Source organism: Homalodisca vitripennis, chromosome 2 (genome assembly GCF_021130785.1).
Source record: "Homalodisca vitripennis isolate AUS2020 chromosome 2, UT_GWSS_2.1, whole genome shotgun sequence".
In the NCBI taxonomy this organism is placed as follows: Eukaryota; Metazoa; Arthropoda; class Insecta; order Hemiptera; family Cicadellidae; genus Homalodisca; species Homalodisca vitripennis.
In genome coordinates, this window is record NC_060208.1 from 48397727 (window position 1) to 48420151 (window position 22425).

A 22425-nucleotide genomic window follows, 5' to 3' on the forward strand; every position below is an offset into this window, starting at 1 on the left:
AGTGTCCGAGAATACGCTCACTAATCTAAGAATATGTTTCATATACCAATCATTCATACTAATACTATTTCACATTTTTAGGTGCTCCTTTATTTATGGGGATGACTTCCTTAATTTTACTAACTTCCGGTATTAATACTGTAGTCTCCAAAAGTGTTTATCAAAACTAGTATTCATAATATATTTAAACACTTATTTAAGGAGAGGCTGATTCTCTTTTGAGCCTTATTCTGCCCGTCCTCATGGGCCACTGGCTAGTGCGGGGATATTATCAAACAGAATAAGGGAGATAATCGAGACTGTACAAGGTCAATGGTACTGATAAAAAGTGTTTAGTACAGATACAGATAGGATATTATTTAATTTGCGCTATATCTAACTCAGATCCAAAGTCCGTCGTCTTGGGCCGCTCGCTCATCGGCTCTCAAAATGTACCAAGTATTTTTAACGTGTACCTCGTACCTTTAATGTGTACCACGTACCTTTAACGTGTACCACGTACCTTCAATGTGTACTGCGTACTTTTAATTTGTACCACGTACCTTTAACGTGTACCACGTACCTTTAAAATGTGTACCGCGTACTTTTAATGTGTATCACGTAACTTTAACGTGTACCACGTACCTTTAATGTGTACCGCGTACTTGTAATGTGTACCACGTACCTTTAATGTGTACCACGTACCTTAATTTGGTACCGCGTACTTTTAATGGGTACCGCGTACTTTTAATGTATATCGCGTACTTTTTATGATGTGCCACGAACTATTTGTTCTCTATGAGACCATCACATGTAAAGTAATGTGTTGAGAAATTAGGTTTAGGCTAAATTTCATATTTAATACCTGTTTATTAATTTTTGTAATTTAATCTTAGAAATCATGAGTACTGACTGTGTCTAGACAAGAGTCTACAAAAAGAGTGAATAGTCTAAAAACTTTCTGATACATGTAATAGAAGTAGTCTAATAAGTTATTTAAAACCTAATTCGAAACCATATTTCAATCAAAAATACGAGTATTATTCGTTATTTTCTGATTAAACGGAGGCCATCGATAATAAGCGGGATTTAGTAACTTTGGGTGGGCAATTACACAATAAATACTAGTGATAACTGTGGATAAATATTTGTTTATCATCTGTACACAATTTTATTATTGTTATCTGTCCGGACAGTCAAATCAGTGAAAGTAGGCCTATGTCAAGTGGAAGGTCATTACCCGGTGTAACTGCAGTGTTCTTATCAGATTGTACTTGATTTGTGTCTCGGTTTATCATACATAACCTAACTCTGTAGCTCATTGTTATGTTTGTTTTCGTACTGTACACTTGTTCTAGTTATTTGTAGATAGTACAATGAGTGATGTTATTTTGATTTGGGATTTTCCAAAGAGCGCGGTGAAGAAGCTGTATCGTTTTTACAAAATGTAAAATGTAAGTAAAGGATGTTTGCCGTCGCTGAAACAAATTATCACCGACCTAGTCGAGTTTTGGAATACACAAATAAAAATGTGTGTTTATTATTTTGTAAAATAATTAATAAAGGTGTAGTTTTGTGTTCATAAACGAATTTTACTTATATACCTACCTATTTAATCGTTACTTTAAACGGGCAACCTACGTTTAATCAGAAAATACCCATCATTCTAAGAAGTAAATGATAATTTATTATAATCTGTGTTGGGCACGGCGCCGACTGCGACCGGCCTGGCCCAGCCCGCAGTGGGCGGGTGTCCATTTGATTGCGTGTATTTCGACTTCACAAAAAGCCGGGCCGGACCGGGCCTTAGTGAACTGGATTCTTGTTACGTTTGGTGAAGCCACAACCTAAAAGCATAACATAAATCATATATAATTGTCCTATGTTTTGTTTTTGTTGTCTTTTCTGTTGTTTTTCCCTGTGATGTTTAGCCCCCTGGAATTGCCCAGCCGATTGTCGGCTGAGACTCTGCGACATATGCCTGTGAGAATTTTCTTTCACAGGCAGAAAATTCCTCGTACAATAGATGTTGAACACAAATTATGCAACAGATACGTACAATTTCCAGAAAAGTATAAATAACTTCTATACAAGGTGATCTCTGTACGATACGCATTTGCGTTACGCCTCGTTCATCATTTATTTAACACATGACAATTTTTTTAATTAATTTTTTTTTGCTTATTTAAAATAAAATAACCTTTTGTTGTATATGATGATGGATGGTCTTATAGAGAACGAATTGTGCATAATACACATTGCTTTAAGTACCAAATAAAAAAATATTAAAAGGTTTATCCAAGTAGTTTTTTATTTTAATATTTTACTAATTTTTCCTTCAATGTTCAACTATGTAAAACACCATAAACTAAGGTGTTATGATTGATTTTACGAATTTAAACTGTATGTCAATTGTTAATCACACTATTTTGACTTGCATATTTTCAGCTGTCGGGACTTTGTTTTCACCGTCCGCATATGGAATAGTTTATTGTAGTTGCAACAACTGTTTGTGTATTATGATATCAGAGATCGTTTGTTGCTAGTATTGTGGTGAAATACTACTTCATGTTTTGTTCAGTTGCATATTTTTAAGGTTTAGTGAATCTTGCTTTTATGTGTGTTTTTATATCACGTAAGTTTCAAGGTAGCTAGTACCTTTTACAACTAAACAATAACATAGCACCAATATGAGTGAGTACGCCAACTACCGTAATTTCTAAATCGATGCGCATTAACAATACGGAAAAAGTATTTACATATTTATCGGATGAGCCCGTTTTTAGCCTTGACGAATAAAAGTTTTAAAATAGCTACACTTGTGCATACAGGGTATTATTGCAATGGATCTACAAAGCAATTTGGGAATAGGGTATTCAGCACGTGGCTAGGGAGCCAGCGGTGCGCGTTTGTCATCATTTGATTACAGTAGTAAGTTATTAGAAAACAGCGATGTGAATAAATAAAGATATACAACAGACACGAACAATGTCCGGAAAATCTAAAATAACCGCGCGTACGTCGGTTACGTCGTAGCCAACGCTGGCTGCGCGTTCTCGCGTCGTTAAGTTTGGCAGAATCATTCTTTATACAGTCAATTTCTTTTTAATATATCCAGCACATTACTAATAAAACTCTACATATCTGAATGGTAACCATGACATAAATTCCGACACGTTCTTCCATATCTTTATGTTTGATAATTCCATAAATATAAAACCAGTAGAAATCGACATTTTTTTGAGCATCGCTCGAAGTAAACGTCTGCATAATCGCTGTAACCGTCTTTGATTAACTTTTGCTGGCACAAACAGTCAAATATTAGAGTGGATTAAAATGTTGGTTGGCTGGAAGGTAGCTTGAATTTCATATATACGGGTTCTCGTGGGAACTTTTGTTAGAATAATAAAGTAGGGTGTAAGGGTTGAGATAGACGTTTTCTGAATAACGACATATATATAAAACACTGTATCGTCTTGATTATACTTCGTTGTGCATTTTTTAAGTTGAAGTTTAATCCTGACAACCGCTGGCACGTATGTGAGTGTTTTGTTAAATTCTTAGTGGCTATGAAAATGTAAAATTTAACTGTTTCTTCTTAAATGTTATAAACAGTTGAAACGTGAAGTTAGGAAAGTTTGATATTTCCATAGCTCAGTATGTAAACTACTGTTTATTACGGTAATAAAATGTTAGGTCCTATTACAGATCCTTGTTGCAGTCCATAAGTTTGTTATCAAAATATTATACTTAACTATCTGCATGTGTTTTAATATTCAAAGTGAAATAAAGTGTTCATTGGCTTGTCGGCTAACTAATCGATTAATAAATCATTGTTTCAGATGTAATGGGTTGTGCAGTCTGCAAGTTTTTCACCAGAGACAGAGCCAATCTGAGCTTCTTCGTCGTCATGATCTTCTTTCTTCGCGGTGTCCACGGGTATAATGCTGAAAGATATATTCTTCATAAACGATCGAGGCCGCGTAGCAGCTGCGAGGAACAGTCGGTACCCGAATTATCAGCACCACCAAGATGACTACGAGGATTTCGACCCTGGGGCACAGGTGAAGTGATTTTTGAGCACAAGGCTGAACTTACTTCAAAAATAATTCAGCTTGATAACACTCTTGACAACATTAACCCCTCGCTGTGGCTTCATAATCACGGCCCTGTTTCCAAAGTTTTTTTTGAAACAACAATCCCTGATGTAAACTGTCAATAGGACCAAATCTAGTGTATCAGGCTACCGAAATTCTAATACGTTTTGGTCTTAGCATAAAGTACTCATAGCTCAAAATCAGTCATCACTTTAGTTAATGTCAATCTTTTAGTGTTGTTAAAGAAATTAAACTTTTTTTGTTTGTCCTAAGATGGTGTTAAAAATGTCTTCTAGTTTTTACAAGAACTAAATTTTTTTATTGTAATTGATTCTTTTCAAGGCAAATGTTATGTTTAATCCGGTATACCACATGGTTGTAATCTTTGTCCTTTGTTGTTTATGTTATATATTAACGACATCGTGGCTTAGGGCAGAAAAAGTACAACTTGCTTTATACTGGCGATTTGAAGTCGTATTTCGCATAAGTAAGTGTTTTAGTAATAGGGCATTACGTCAAGATTTCAATCACTTTATATTTAATGCCGAGAAATGTCTAGTCGTCAAATATACAAAAAAATTCAAACTTTGTTCCTTTTTACTACTAAATTAACAACATTCTTTTGTAAATTCGTTTAAGCGTTAAATGTTTGGGTGTTATTTTTAATAATACTCTTTACTGTTCTAGTCCTATATAAGGAATTTGTAAAACAGCCTATAAAACTTAGGATTTATAGATAGATTTGATAACTTTTTATATTTCAACGTTAATGTTATTGTATTGATCATTAGTGAGAACAAATAACTTGTCGGGTTTATTATTTGGCATCCGTTTAATAACTATTTAATTGAAACGCTGGAACAAACCCAAAGAAAGTGTTTAATATTTATATATATTTTAAATCATTTGGTGTATATATTTATCTTGTACCGTATTGTAAGTTATTGTTACTGTTTGGAGTCAAAAACTTGCACAAGCATCGTAATGTAGGATTATTAGTTTTTTTAATAAGCTGATAAGTGTGATGAGGGTGTTAGGTGCAGAGACTTAATTACTAGTTTGAACTTTCTGTTCCCCCACCTTCGTTCAAAGCTCGAGCTTTGTTTAGGCCTAGTTTTGCTCACTCAAATCTGTATTAACTCACCTATTAATGTGACTGTGTGTCCTCAAAATTCTCTGCCTGATGAAGTTCTTATCCCATCGTCGACCTTGACCTTTTTTCACAAAAACAGATAAACTATGCTATTTGATTAGCTATGCCTCTTACATTGTTTGATCTATTCACTCATTATATAGATTTTTAATGCACTGTCTGGCCGTTTCTGCAATAGTGTATTTATTTATCTATTGTAGTTTGTGTATTAGAACGTGAATTGAAAATGTTTTAACACGGAATTTGAGGCGAATTAAATTTTTTATTTACGTTTAATGTGTAAGAAATTATTGCTAGACTATTGACTTTGGTTTAATATTTTACGATGTAATTGGACAAATTGTACGGTTTTAAGTACAACATAATAAGTGGAACCAATGACCAACAATGTCTTGAGTTATTATTACAGCAAATCCTTGTAGTGTATTTGTCGTTGCTACGTGTGGGAATACTACACGAGTTCTCAAAATAGCCAAGAGAATCCTTCATAGTTATCCCTTTCTTGCATGTTTTTCTATTTTACTATATTACTCTCACAGTTTTCCGTTTGTATTTTTGGACATACACAAAAGTGTCTGAAAGATGACATGAAAGATTCCTTCATGAACCAATTAAAGTTTATTATCAACCCTACACCGTTTAAGTGTCAAAACCACAGTTGAAAAGTGTGAGTATTCTACTGACACGTACAACTGCTACAACGTATATTCAGAAAAGTTTCATAGAGCAACTATTTGTCAATGTTTTCAATAAATTCGCAGATGGTGTCACTATTACTGAGGTAAACTGCCCGCTGGGACTCATATTCTTATGAGTACGTTTAATGACAACCACGAGATACCCATACTGAGTATGTTATCTCTCCCACTTGTTTATTACCCATAATCTATTCCCAGTCACTTTTGGCTGTCTTTTACTATTTCTGATTCTGGAAAATTTCCATTACTGATCTCCTTTTTCTCATATATTTTACTCTCTTTCACAAAAGCCTCGGTGACGGTCTTAAGCTGAACAAACGTCATCGTTCCAGCGGGTACGTTGAAGATGTGACAAGAAGCTTCACAACTGAAATCTCGCTATCTCGCTCCCGAAGGAATTAGTATGGGAGAAAATACTATGAATAATTTAACTGACCATAGCTATAAAATGTTAATTGTAAGCATTGATCTCAGATAGAAAGTAAAAACTGCAAAACTAGAAGGAACAACTTTTTATTATTTGGCAAAGATTTGCAATTTTGCAAACTATTGCAATAATTACGCACTTTTAAGTTATTAAACTCTTTCTTCCTCAAAGTCGCCATATTATCTAATCAATTATGTTAAAAATAAACTGGATTATTAGCTTTTCATACTATCTTCTTTTTTATTCTCTGTTTTTAAGGCTCAGCTGGCTTGTTTCTGGTCACTGTGGCTGTTAATCATATCATGATTGGGCCTTATTCCTATCTGATCATAATATCTCATATGATGACAGACGTTTACATTGTTTGGAAGTACCATAGAAACAAAGCATGGAGATAACAAAAGTGAATATTTTATATTTGCACTGATATCAGTGTTATTACCAATACCAAAAGAGTCAGCTGTGTAAACTCCACTAACGGTAGAGCAAGAAACTTACTGAAGGGAAACACTTTGCTTTAAACTTTAACGAGGCAAATTGCAGGAGCAGAACTCTATTGAATGGTTGGTCCAAAGAGAGGTCAACAGTGGTGCAACTTTGGCGGAAATAATTACTATTGTACGGCCTAACTTTGCCGGGCAACATTATTCCTAACCTTAACCGTAAATTCAATACTAAGGTGAGGGGAGGAATGCAAGAGCGGTTGGCAACAATGAGCAGTTAAGACCTACACCACATTTCCTGTTCCTGTCAACTTCAGTCAACCAACTGTGTTGTCCCGTGAAACTAGTTGACATGGAAGCTTTTTTTGTACATCCACAGAACAATTAAGATTGGTTTTACGGTTATATAAGAGTCGCATTTGGCGAGAAAAATTATTTTTCTAAAGGGTACACGGTTTCCGGACTCCCTCCCACGTCCTGCACCTCAAATCACCGTAACACTCCGACGCCATCAAGATAATCGTAAGAGATTTGAACTCGCAAGCCACTATTTACAACACTTTACCTAACCGTAATCGATTTAAATAAAATATTTGTAAAGCCCGCATCTACGGCTTCATTATTTGCTATCTTCGTGCGGTTAAAAATCATCATCTTCATCATCTAACCGTGAGGTTGGTGAATTGAAACTCTACAGAATATTATACACGATCTCCAAGAAATGTGTACTGCATCATTTTATCGGCAACAACTCTGGTACATTAAAATCTAAATCCTTGTATTCCAACAAACAGATCAGTCTTACCACTGTTTAAAGTTTGAAAATTTCCCATTACTAATTAATATATTTAATTCAATTTCCTTTAACATAATCCATTTATTTTAATCTCTGAATGCATTCACTCTTCCTAACGAAAGTATTACAACAGTGTTTTTTTCTTATTCTTCTTTACTCGTCAAAGAATGTGATTTTAAATTATCCCCTATCTTGTCTTTCTTGTTCAACTCCTCTTAGTTGTGACATTAATAACATCAGACTAATATCGATAATCTAAAATTTTTATAAAACTTTTGAGAAAATTGCATATGCCTACATAATGTACAATCTAATGTGCATTGCTTTATTACTTCAGTACCAATTTAATTCATTACTGTACTTCTTTCTTAAAGCGAATAATGCAATATGTTCATTTAAATTTGGCTTTAATCACAATCCATCGACAATTACCACTATATCTTAATTTCTTCGAAAAGCTGTGGCTTTCGTTAGGTCAAAATGGGCATTAGTTGACTCCCTTTTTTGAGTAAATAAGGCTCTTGACCACGGGTGTCAGGGTTTCCTAAGAAGGCATATTTGAGATGAGGGTGAGGTATGGTATAGTTCTCTGCGGATTGTTTTCTTTGGAAATTCAATAGAATTTTTGCTGTTTTGTATCTGGGATCTAGGACCGCGATAGACTTTTAGAGAATGGTTTTTCGCCGGATAGTTTTCTTAACACTTCCCTCTTTATTAAATTATCTTTGCATTAGTTTTGATTTTAATATCGACAATTTGTTAAAAATTCCAGGTCATACAACAACAGAAACTAAAATCTAAACAATTAAAAAAATTCAATTCTCTACTTTGATCAAACATAATTTGACTGTGTCTTGAAATAAAAATACCTTCAAATTTACCACGATTTACGGACAAATTTGAACATTATCGATAGGTCGGATAGGTATTACAGTTTGCATGAAGTTTTTGAGATTATCTGAATATGGGCTTAATATTTTCTTGCTTAAAAAGCGTTTTGGTTATTTTTATTCATTTGTATTTTATTCTAGTAATTTATATACAGACAGACGTAATAATCTCTTGTGTAATATAAAATATATGTTAAAGACTACCATCAAGTAAAGTACCAGTATTATATAAGAGACAACAATATTTCTTTACTTTCGTTGTTTGCATAGGCCTGAAGTTTTTGCGAATATTTGATTGTTAAAATATGTTATAAAATAAATTAAACACATCATTGTATAACTCCCGTAATATCAGCAGTCATTTTATTTCTATAAGTAGGCCAACTATAAAATCACGTTTTGATAAACATCCAATTTATTACATGTCCTCTGTTCCATCTTTTGTAGAATTGGCTAATATAGGTAGACAGTTTTAGCAGAATCCTACCGAGAAGTGAAATAATAACAGCGAATAAAATAATAGATGTTAAAATAGTACAATCGACAAACTAAAGGTGTTGTACTTAAATTTGTTTGTTACTACGAACACTGTCGGTATTTATTATTATTACAAAATTCACCATTACTCAACTTTATTCAAGAACAATAGACATAAGAATGATGGTAAAACTAATACAAATTAGCCGTTCAAAATAATTATCGATAGGCGTTCATTGCTATTAGTTTGAAGAGCAGGAAGTGTACGAAAGAGGCTGAAATTGTATTGCATTTCTGGATATGGACTCTTAATTCTGAAACAAATACTGTTTTACTGTCTGTTAATATTGTAATAGACAAAACATTGGGACAAATCAAAACCAAACAAAACTATGAACATTGTTCGATTACGAGTATAATTTCAGTTTCATACAAGTTTAAATATACTTTGAATAGTTTAAGCAATGGGGGAGAGAGTTACAACGCCCAAAACTACCTCCCCCTGGATACGCCTATGATTTATAATATTGGTTATGTTGAGATGTTGAACAACGTGTTTCTTTTTGGCCTTTTAATAGTACACTGTGTACATTTTATTAGTATTTAATTATCCTGATACTATGTGCAAATACGCCATATTTCGTATCCTGTTATTCTTTTGTTAAATACTGAAAACAGCCCAATTTGTTTTATATTGTTTACACTTTATAATGATAATACTATACAATAAATATTCTTATCCCATATTTTATACGTAATATTAATTTTATTGCGGTTAGTATGTTCACAAATTCACAGTTGGTTCGTTGTTTCACAGATAAAATAACATCGTAACGGAGTCATATAAGATATTATCATCATGCAGAATCATTTAAATAAGCACGTACGCTTTTATTATTATACCGCCAAGGATGACACTTGATTGATTCTATTCTCATACTGTGAGAACATAATGATAGTATTATGAGCCCCCGTAGGGGCTTCCAGAAATTGCCAGTGCGGGCGATATTTCACGCCCCCACGGCGGGGTATTGGTAAAAGTTTTCAATAAGCAATAATCGCACCTCAGATGAACTTCATTGGTTACGATATTGCCACTGCGCAAAGTTAATAAGAATGTGTAAGAGCTGAAGTGGTCTATAAACTAAAACGTTGTTCTACAAGTGAGAGGGAAACTTTAAGTATAATTTCAAACACTTCACAATAAAAATAATAACTACGCTTCTCTTTAATATACAACTAATACAATTTTCAATCAACATTAATGCTCAAGTAGATTGATATATTTTAACTTCCTGTTATCATGACGGTTTATAAATATAATAAAATAAACATTATATTTCCTTGTGCTGCTATCTCGTGGCTTTCAAAGAAACCACTCCGGCACCAGCGCTCCACGGCCGATACTAGCGCTACAAGCGGTAACATTCTGAAGTCGCACATCTCTAGTACTATATCAAATCTATTTTTCCTATTACAGAGTATCTCCAAATTACGCATGATCCTTTCCCACACTATGTATATTATAGTAATTTAAGACTGCTATAGCACTGAAATTCTCTGGAAAAACACATTACGACTTTTGAGGTATTGTTGCTTTCGATTACAGCTCACTTAATAAACTACTCCTTCAAATCTAAACAGTTGTATAATATAGTTTGTAGTAGTACAATATATATATATATGTGTGTGTGTGTGTGTGTGTGTGTGTGTGTGTGTGTGTGTGTGTGTGTGTGTGTGTGTGTGTGTGTGTGTGTGTGTGTGTGTGTGTGTGTTATATTTATTTATTTATTGAATTGCGTTATGCGAGTTTCATATAATTGGAGAATACGTTCATTAAATTACCTAGTATTTGTTATTTGGTGTGCTTCAAAACACAGTAATGAAAATTTCTGAAATTTACATGTTCAGAAGATAAGAATTTGTATATTTTTATCAAATTAAAATATATGTTTCTAGTCCCAACATTGATTTTGTCATACTAAGATTAATCGGACCTGTTTAAAAAAGGCCAGAGCTACTAACAGATTAGGAACATTTATGAAGATGTGTAAAAGTAATCGTCACAGCCAACAATACCTCGAAAGCCGTAATGTGTTTTTCCAGAGAATTTCAGTGCTATAGCTGTCTTAAGGGGATTCAACACCAAAAATTTGTTTTCTTTATTTCTTAGTTATTATTTTTGTGTTGTATTTCTCATGCGGATCATGCGTAATTTGGAGATACTCTGTAATAGGAAAAATAGATTTGATATAGTACTAGAGATGTGCGACTTCAGAATGTTACCGCTTGTAGCGCTAGTATCGGCCGTGGAGCGCTGGTGCCGGAGTGGTTTCTTTGAAAGCCACGAGATAGCAGCACAAGGAAATATAATGTTTATTTTATTATATTTATAAACCGTCATGATAACAGGAAGTTAAAATATATCAATCTACTTGAGCATTAATGTTGATTGAAAATTGTATTAGTTGTATATTAAAGAGAAGCGTAGTTATTATTTTTATTGTGAAGTGTTTGAAATTATACTTAAAGTTTCCCTCTCACTTGTAGAACAACGTTTTAGTTTATAGACCACTTCAGCTCTTACACATTCCTATTAACTTTGCGCAGTGGCAATATCGTAACCAATGAAGTTCATCTGAGGTGCGATTATTGCTTATTGAAAACTTTTACCAATACCCCGCCGTGGGGGCGTGAAATATCGCCCGCACTGGCAATTTCTGGAAGCCCCTACGGGGGCTCATAATACTATCATTATGTTCTCACAGTATGAGAATAGAATCAATCAAGTGTCATCCTTGGCGGTATAATAATAAAAGCGTACGTGCTTATTTAAATGATTCTGCATGATGATAATATCTTATATGACTCCGTTACGATGTTATTTTATCTGTGAAACAACGAACCAACTGTGAATTTGTGAACATACTAACCGCAATAAAATTAATATTACGTATAAAATATGGGATAAGAATATTTATTGTATAGTATTATCATTATAAAGTGTAAACAATATAAAACAAATTGGGCTGTTTTCAGTATTTAACAAAAGAATAACAGGATACGAAATATGGCGTATTTGCACATAGTATCAGGATAATTAAATACTAATAAAATGTACACAGTGTACTATTAAAAGGCCAAAAAGAAACACGTTGTTCAACATCTCAACATAACCAATATTATAAATCATAGGCGTATCCAGGGGGAGGTAGTTTTGGGCGTTGTAACTCCCTCCCCCATTGCTTAAACTATTCAAAGTATATTTAAACTTGTATGAAACTGAAATTATACTCGTAGTCGAACAATGTTCATAGTTTTGTTTGGTTTTGATTTGTCCCAATGTTTTGTCTATTACAATATTAACAGACAGTAAAACAGTATTTGTTTCAGAATTAAGAGTCCATATCCAGAAATGCAATACATTTCAGCCTCTTTCGTACACTTCCTGCTCTTCAAACTAATAGCAATGAACGCCTATCGATAATTATTTTGAACGGCTAATTTGTATTAGTTTTACCATCATTCTTATGTCTATTGTTCTTGAATAAAGTTGAGTAATGGTGAATTTTGTAATAATAATAAATACCGACAGTGTTCGTAGTAACAAACAAATTTAAGTACAACACCTTTAGTTTGTCGATTGTAGCCTACTATTTTAACATCTATTATTTTATTCGCTGTTATTATTTCACTTCTCGGTAGGATTCTGCTAAAACTGTCTACCTATATTAGCCAATTCTACAAAAGATGGAACAGAGGACATGTAATAAATTGGATGTTTATCAAAACGTGATTTTATAGTTGGCCTACTTATAGAAATAAAATGACTGCTGATATTACGGGAGTTATACAATGGATGTGTTTAATTTATTTTATAACATATTTTAACAATCAAATATTCGCAAAAACTTCAGGCCTATGTAAACAACGAAAGTAAAGAAATATTGTTGTCTCTTATATAATACTGGTACTTTACTTGATGGTAGTCTTTAACATATATTTTATATTACACAAGAGATTATTACGTCTGTCTGTATATAAATTACTAGAATAAAATACAAATGAATAAAAATAACCAAAACGCTTTTTAAGCAAGAAAATATTAAGCCCATATTCAGATAATCTCAAAAACTTCATGCAAACTGTAATACCTATCCGACCTATCGATAATGTTCAAATTTGTCCGTAAATCGTGGTAAATTTGAAGGTATTTTTATTTCAAGACACAGTTAAATTATGTTTGATCAAAGTAGAGAATTGAATTTTTTTAATTGTTTAGATTTTAGTTTCTGTTGTTGTATGACCTGGAATTTTTAACAAATTGTCGATATTAAAATCAAAACTAATGCAAAGATAATTTAATAAAGAGGGAAGTGTTAAGAAAACTATCTGGCAAAAAACCATTCTTTAAAAGTCTATCACGATCCTAGATCCCAGACTATCCACATACAAATCGCAGCAAAAATTCTATTGAATTTCCAAAGAAAACAATCCGCAGAGAACTATACCATATCTCACCCTCAACTCAACTATGCCTTCTTAAGAAACCCTGACAACTCGTGGTCAAGAGCCTTATTTACTTAAAAAAGGGAGTCAAATTATGCCCATTTTGACCTAACGAAAGCCACAGCTTTTCGAAGAAATTAAGATATAGTGGTTATTGTAGAGGGATTGTGATGAAAGCCAGATTGAATTGAACATATTATATATTATTGGTTTTAAGAAAGAAGTAAAGTAATGAAATAAGTTGGTACTGTAGCCTAATAAATCAATGCACATTAGATTGCAAATTATGCAGGCATATACAATTTTCTCAAAAGTTTTATAAAACGTTTAGATTATTGACATTAGTCTGATGCTATCAAGATTAAAACTAAGAGGAGTTGAACAAGAAAGACAAGATAGGGGAAAATTTAAAATCACATTCTTTGACGATTAAAGAAGAATAAGAAAAAAAACACTGTTGTAATACTTTCGTTAGGAAGAGTGAATGCATTCAGAGATTCAAATAACTGGATTATGTTAAAATAAATTGAATTAAATATATTAATTAGTAATGGGAAATTTTTAAACTTTAAACAGTGGTAAGACTTATCTGTTTGTTGGAATACGAGGATTTACATTTTAATGTACCAGAGTTGTTGCCGATAAAATGATGCAGTACACATTTCTTGGAGATTGTGTATAATATCCTGTTGAGTTTCAATTTACCCACCTCACGGTTTTGATGATGAAGATGATGATTTTTATGCATATATCCATGTATATTTTAAGCATATATCTTTAGCTAAAGAATATATAAAGATATATATATATATATATATATATATATATATATATATATATATATATATATACATTCTTTAGCTACCGTTGTACGCAAACGCTTTTTACACATGAATCTACCTATTCTCATTTACAACTAGCTGTTAACCTGGATTTCATATGCAATTTCCAAAATCAAAGTCCTTTTATATTTAATAAAATTGTTTATGATGTAATATGATATATAATAAGAATTTTTTCAAACGTCAATAGGCAAACATCAGGAATGTATTATTTCAGTATTCATGCTTGAGTTTAGTCTGATTCTTATATCATGTTTTACATGGGTAGGAGAATTTCTGGTTCGAATTAATAATACCCGGTGTCTTGAAAGTCCCCCTCCCCCTATTAACTTTCTTATGAATAGAGATGAAGTGATTTACATTGGGGCATGTTTGTATGACCAACTGAGGAAATTTTTGATGAATGATAATTTATATGAATACTTTTGTTCTAGATCTCTGAATGATCATGATTCATGTGTCTCAAAATGTTAATGCTGAGGTATTTTTGGTTGTTTTAATGTTTTTATAATTCCTAATAAATAATTGTTTTTAATATCGGTAAATAAAGTGATAACCTCAATATATGATTTTGTTATTGACGTGATAATATTAAACATAACCCTTAATTTGTTTCTGAATATAAAAATTCTTTTCACATCGCATTACATTGGTTTTATACCGCCTCACGTGATAACTCTGTGTTACGAAATTTTTGAATTTTCCAATTAGTCTTCCCTATAACTCTTCTTTAACTCTTCACATTTTTTATCACTACAGGCAATGGCTTTTTGTTTCGCTACAATAAATTATTGAATCATAATAATTCAGTTTTTAAACAATTAATGGTGGTAAATATCCAAAATCCTGTTATAATTTGAAATTATCCATTGTCAATAGTAACCTTTATCAGTAAGAGTGTAGTGCTTAGAATCTCCAGTATGTTCCATATATACATAGTGAAATCAAACAATCTGTTCCAGCTAGGAGAGGAGTACCTAGCATACAGTGATTCAGGACCCAGTCACCATCCTCCACCAGGCTCCCACACTGCTGTCCCTGAGAATCTTCCTCACCTGGGCAACATTTCGGCTAGTGCAGGCAACTGGCAGAGTGTCGCAGGCACTAGGTAGGCTTAAGTTTAGTAGGCTGATTATTTTTTAAATACCTATTCAATTGCTTATATTTTGACAGCATCAATAAACTAAATCATAGGTTCCCAAAATGCGGGGGGATGGAGGGTGACCTCCAAGGGGAGAGTAACAAAGGGTTTTGGGGGAGCGCAAATCTTAGTTATTTTTTACATAATTTAACTTTTGTGTAATGAAAATAAATGTAGTGAAATATTTTTTTAAATATTCCAGTAAGTTTATAATTTGGATTCGGTAATTACAATGAAAATTAAACAATAAACTTTAACAGATTTTTTTGCTCAGGTGTCTTGCCGTGTGTCATGATCAATTTTTTTTGTTCTCTTAGGACAAGAAGCTTATAAATTACACTTAGTCCTGTAAGAACCTTTGCGCTGCTTCCGGAGTGATAGGATATTCAGGATGGGTAAGGTTAGGGAGTAGGGGCCGCCTCCTATCGAGATCCATGAGGAAGAATTAGGGCACTACAACTCAAAGTCATCCCGGAAGAAGGGGAGGCCAGCTCTGAATCAGCCTCTCCAGTCAAAGTAGGTATGGGGTGGCACACCCTTGTTGAAGTCAACAAGAACCTCTGAGGTAAGGGAACAAACCCCACCAACTCCAACAGTCATCTTCCACAGTAGACTAGACCTATCGAATTGCCCATGAACCCCAGAATCTCAACATTTGCGGTTAGTGATGTGCCGCTACTGGACATCCATAAGGTTGCCCAGATTGAAGTGGCACATCGGTTTTTGCTGTGCCCAGTGGTGGGTTCAACTGGTAGGTATAAACCAGCCAGAAGTGATCCCTGCTGGGTGTCATGATCAATGCTCTGATTGGAAATCGTAGCCGATCATTCCCAAATTGTGTGTATACTGTTACCACTCTAACCGCCTCACCAAAAAGGCTTGTTTTTCTAGTCTTTTTCTCTCCGTCAGTTCTTGAGCAATTTAAGGTTGTGTTCATATTATTTCAGTTGAGAGTGAACTAAGAGAGATTTTGAACTATCTAGTTTTCTGATGGTAGACTATAAATTTTTAAGTATATGAAGAGATTTCTAATTGAAGTGAATCGAAGTGGAGATTCATCAGTTAATAAACCTTCTACTAGAATTTGTGTCAATTGTAAATACAGTGTCTCAAGAAAAATATATGATATTTCAGAAGATCTACATGTGCAGTTAATGGACAAAATAACTGCAATTATGCTCTTCAAGTTGATGCAGCTACTGATCTCCACATTTAATAGCTTATATAAGATTTATTGAAAGTGATGAGGTGCGGAAATATATACTGTTTTGTAATCAATTTTTAATCAGTACAACTGGTAAAAACATTTCATACAATTGATAGCTTTCTGAAGAACAATAATGTCCAAGAACGGATGTATGAAAATATGAATTTTTGGAGCACATATAATGTTGGGAGTCTAAACTGGTCTATAAGGTCTAATTAAAGTGAAGGCCCCTGAAGCATGGTAAATACAGTTCATACAGAATCATGAATATTACAAATCATAGAGAAGCTCTAGCAAAAAACTATATGAGCACTATAATGGATGATGTCTTGCATGTGATCGTAAAGACAGTAAATCTTATAAAAGCTCAGCTTCTGAAGCCTAACATTTTTAATAATCTATGTGAAGGTATATGATCAAAGCATATAGCTTAGCTTTACTCTAATGAGAAGCACTGGTTATCAAGGAGAAAGTCTTTTAACAGAATCTTTGGAGATCACATTTTCTTTTAATGAAAAAATATTCAAATACAGAATAAATTATTGGTTGACATAATTTTTCTTCTAAAATGGTATGGCTGGCAACATATATGAAATTTTTTATACTAAACAATCTTAAAAAATTGTTTGTATGAATCTGGTATAAAAGCGACAACTTTGAGCTATTTCTAAATCTGCAAACTGTGGCTGAAGAAGAATCAGGCCTCAAGGCAATCCCATCTCATGAAAAAACATGCTTTGTTTATCACAAAAATGTATTCAAAACTTTCCTTGCACAATATTTTATGCGAATCTGAATGGCTTAGAGTGGATATGAAATTCATTCACAACCTCACTTGAAAAGTATACTCTGGCTTAAAAAAAATAAGGTGTGTTAGCTCATGTCCTTCAGAATCAATGTTCAAAAAGAATATCCATTTTAGTGAAAAGATTTAAGAGTACTCTTTCCTTTTATTACTGCAGATTCTTGTGAAACTGAATCTTTTACTCTTTCTGCTATAAAGAACAGATACTGCTCGAGATTAGATGTGCCAAAAAAAGTGCAACTCTTTTTGCAACATCAAAACTGACTCCATGCTCCAGGAAGCTTTGTGAGAAGAAAAATCAGACTCATCCATCATATTAGCAGTCTTAATTTTTCTTTTCAGTTATATTTAGCAATTTGTACTTGTTACAAATATGTCCTGATTTATTTCTATTTATGTTTTAACTATTTTAACATTGAGTTCCATATTGTTCCAATAAGAAAAGGCTATAAATGTGTAACTTAAATAAGAGCTAACCAGTCAAAGTAAATTGTTATTAAAAATGCACATGTTATACATATGGGGGATGTGAGTTACAGTTAGACCATATAAAAGGGGAGAGGGAGTTAAAATTAAATGTTTGAGTACTGCTGAACTAGATAAAAGGTAGAGTTTACAGTAGCATCTCTGAAGTTAATGTCATTAGTCATTTTAATGTTGTTTGTGACATGGTTTACTTCTTTCAATGAGGCGTTCTTAACTCCAAGCATAAAAATATTAAAATAAAGAATGCAATTGAATAAAACTATAGCAAATGTAAACATTAATAATGTTTTATCAGTGTCTGATTCAATGTTGAATTTGTACAACAAATTTAAAAAAACCTTCATAAGGAATTATACAAGTATTAAGATTGCAGACTACTATAAAACTAACCCAGAATAAATCTTTCATGAATATGAATGACACAGAAATAGCTATAGTTGTATTAATTACTGCACAGAAATCATGGTTATAATGTTTCGATGTTGGATTCACCTCTTTTTTTGTTCTTTGATGAGTCCGTAAAATAATAGAGGTAATTATTAATACCGTTAAGACACTTTAGTAATTTTAACTAAATGACTTTGTTCAAAAGGTCCAAGTTTTTCGTGTTTGCCGCCTACTACGAGAGGCGAGGCCAGCGAGCAGTCCGTGTGATCGCCGCCACCAAGACCCTAGGTCCGGAGCGAGTCTGGTGCCGGCTTTGGTTCCACAACGCCACTTCTTCACAGCCACAGTCAGTCTCCGTACCAGGGAAAGTGAAGGTACGAATGCCCGCTGATAGTAAGCGTAGATATATTATGTATGCTGTTTATTCAAATCGGAGAGATTGAAGTAATTGAGAAAATGCCCATCTTTTCTAAAGATTTAGGTTTGTGAGAGCAATAAATTAGCATGACGAAGTATCTAAACACAATGAGATGCACCTGTTGCTACCTGGTATTGACCGAATTAGTACTTAGGAGCATTAATAATGTAAATCACCAGTTAGCCACATCTATTCATAAAATACCTCTAAAACTGTCCAACAATTGTGGACAGTTTATATATTATATATATATATATATATAGATATATATATATATATATAAATAAGATTTGTGAAAAAAGTATTTATTATAATGTCATCAATTGTTGGACAGTTTTAGAGGTATTTTATGAATAGATGTGGCTAACTGGTGATTTACATTATTTAAAAACATTATATATATATATATATATATATATATATATATATATATATATATATATATATATATATATAGTCATTATATATATATATAAAACGACTTTGATATAGACGATTTTAAATTGACAAGCTAAGTCAAAGTCAAAGCGTTTATTTGTCAATCAACAATAAAATACATTGCATGACAAAGGTCAATATACATTTAATAAAAAGAACAACAATGTATCTTAATTACTTAATATTAATGGGACATCAAATAATCTCTAACAGAGTAATACTCTCTATCAATTAAAAAACACTTAAGTTTAGATCTGAATTTAGGTACTACTTCTTCGGATCTCAATTCTAACGGGAGATGGTTAAATAATTTAACCGAAGAGTAATACAACTGTCTTTCAAAAAATGATGTACGGTGCTTTGGAGTTGGCAAACGGAAAGATTTTCTTAAGTTGTAATATTTAGATAGATCAGAGGTAAAAATATGCATGTTTTTCCTTAGGAAGGTTAAGGTCTCAAGGATGTATAGGCACGGGAATGTAAGTACTTTGTTGGTTCGGAAGTACCCCCTACATGATTGGTTTCTAGCTAACCCCAAAACAACCCTGAGAGATTTATTTTGAAGCCGAAAAATGTATTGTGTCCTGGTATTTTCAGACCCCCAAATAGGCAGTCCGTAGGTAAGGTGTGGGTAAATACATCCATAATATCCAGCCAAAAGAATATCTCTATTAGCAAAATGGGACAGTCGACGCAATACAAAGATTCCGCTGCCCAATTTGTTACATACACTGTCAATATGAAGACTAAATTTCAGGCTAGAATCTAAAGTCAAGCCCAGAAAATTTGTGTACTCTGACGATTCAATAACAGAATTCCCAATAATAATGGACCAACCACTATCACAGCTCGTATTAGCTCTAATATAAAAATCGAGAAAAGTTGTTTTTGCAGTGTTCACAGTAAGATGATTATCCTCCAGCCATTGAAGCAGACAACTACCCTGTAACGTAGTAGCTAAGTTCTAAGGTATGTTTTCTTTCATTTTATTAAGGTCATAAGAGAGAACTGGAATCTTGAATATTCCGCCTGTTTTGTGCTTTGTCCACTGCATGGGAACCAGTTAGTGCCAGCGTCTGTGTCTGTGGTCAGTCGACTGCGGGTGGCACCATCTAACCATCTCCTGGTACACGCCCCTTCTCCTACAGCGAACATCACTGGGCAGCTGGCCGTCTGTATCAAACCCCTCCATCACAACTACAGCCAGGTTTGTATACCTTTATATTGAACATTAAACAATTGGTTAAAATATTTCCTACATTAATTTATTGTAATGATGAACAACCCTTTGCTATATGTTATAGAATAACAGTGAAAAATGTTCGAATTTCTATTATCCTTTCAAACCATCCATTGTCAATAACAAACTTTTAACAAAAAAACTTATAAAGCAAAACATTTGAGAGATTTAAATCAAAAATCCTATTTTCATCTATCCTAATCTCAAAACCTAAAGATACCTAAAGCCAAAAGATTCTTTCATAACTGTATAATTTAAATAGATCCTAACTGCAAGAATTGGTTAGTTACTATTTCTAGTAATGCTGTAGACATTGAAACTGATTGAATTCATCGAACTAAACAGTCTACTGGGTGTCTCACATTTTTTCTTCTACAACCACACATGTTCCGCCGAGGTGAGTTGTGTGCTGGCAGACTACGCCGCACGCCACCGGATCACAGTTCTGCCCTGGCAGCTCGACATTGCCTCACAGACCGAGATTCGCACTGAGGGCATTTTCGCTGCTCTCAATGACTGTGTGTACCGCACAATGTATCGCTTCTCTCACATCGCACTCATCGATCTGGACGAGTTCATTGTGCCACACAACAGTGATACGCTGCAAGAACTCATACAGTCAGTATACACTTACTACTTGTGCTTGTACTTCTTACAGTGTTTTACTTTGATTCTACATTACATTTCAACATTATTAAATAGTAAATTGTTATGTTTAGAAAGCAATCTTGGAATAAATTGACATTCTGACTATAATAATGACTAATAAAGAACCATAAGAGTTTGTAGTTTAAGGGAATAACTTATTTTACTCAACTCTTTCATGTTTACTAGATATTTTATAATCTTAAAACTAAATTATTTAAGAACTACAAAGTGGATAAAATATAAAATTAGGAATAAATTAGTATATTTAAATGTTGATATTACCTCATATTTCCTAAATTCTTAACCATGAACAGACGTGGAACAGAGAACTGAGCGTTTCACATGTTTGAATAGTCTGTGGTATTGTGTGATACAGCTGATATAGCTTGTAATGCCATTGAACCTTTAGAGACAAAAAGCAGTCCACCTCTGAAAATTTATGTTTATAAATATGTGACATCCAACAATCCAACACATTATGAACATGCAGATGATCATAATCTCCCATGGTTGAGGTATTTTGTTACAATTCACTTTGTCACGATCACTTACTACTAATTCAGTATAATCTGTTCCTGTAGGCGGTTGGGGAAGCAAATCAATACAAGGTCAGCAGGCTCCTATTCCTTCCGGAATGCCTTCTTCTACCTGCAGTGGCCTGATGATATCCAGGAGTCCGAGAACGTTTTGGACACTCTCGAAACGAATATGGTGACACTACGGAAGACGAGACGGAAAGTGCAACTAAACCCACACAGACAACGCAGCAAGTACATTTGTCGGCCTGAGCTGGTCATAGAGGCGGGCAACCACTTTGTCTGGGAACTAGTACCTGGTTACAACACTCTCAATGTTCCACCACACATGGCCATCATGCATCACTACAGGCTGTGCGAGTCCGGAGGGAACAATTGTATCAATTCCCCATCTGTGCTGGACAGGACACTTTACCGTTACAGAAGCAGGTTGCTGATGGCCGTAGGGAATCAGTGGAACCAATCAATGGCGCTCTGCAATCTCCCTGAGGTTACCTCGGCACCCCTCTCCTGACCACCATTACCCTCTTGGGACCCCCCAGTTAAAAAGCCCTTCCAGAATAACCACTGACGCCCATGCACTCATGTCTAAAAGCACATGTTGGTGACACTTACCTATCAGTTCAGTAATGTACCTGTTTTCAATAGTCCACATGCTTCAGATACAATAATTTGTAATTCCTTTATTTTTAAATGTAGTTCTCTACTTTTAATACTCTGAGAACCATAACATCTTTAAGTACTATGATTTGCTTAATTTTAAACAATTTAATTTAATTTTATGCAATAAATCACACATATAATTCGA

At 33.7% G+C, this 22425-nt stretch overlaps 1 protein-coding gene and 2 non-coding genes across 3 annotated transcripts; 2 read left to right on the forward strand and 1 right to left on the reverse strand.

Moving 5' to 3' along the window:
• The first annotated feature begins 2465 nt into the window (after positions 1-2465).
• On the forward strand, positions 2466-22425 carry LOC124353916. The gene is made up of 7 exons (XM_046803972.1): positions 2466-2614; positions 3822-4043; positions 15274-15419; positions 18543-18711; positions 20188-20400; positions 20744-21051; positions 21663-22425. Exons 2-7 carry the CDS (start codon positions 3924-3926, stop codon positions 22129-22131), a joined length of 1425 nt encoding a protein of 474 aa, XP_046659928.1. The 5' UTR covers positions 2466-2614; positions 3822-3923; the 3' UTR covers positions 22132-22425.
• Positions 9929-10069, reverse strand: LOC124356387. Its single transcript, XR_006921870.1, has one exon. It is a non-coding gene; the product is annotated as a U4 spliceosomal RNA (small nuclear RNA).
• On the forward strand, positions 11559-11699 carry LOC124356388. Its single transcript, XR_006921871.1, has one exon. It is a non-coding gene; the product is annotated as a U4 spliceosomal RNA (small nuclear RNA).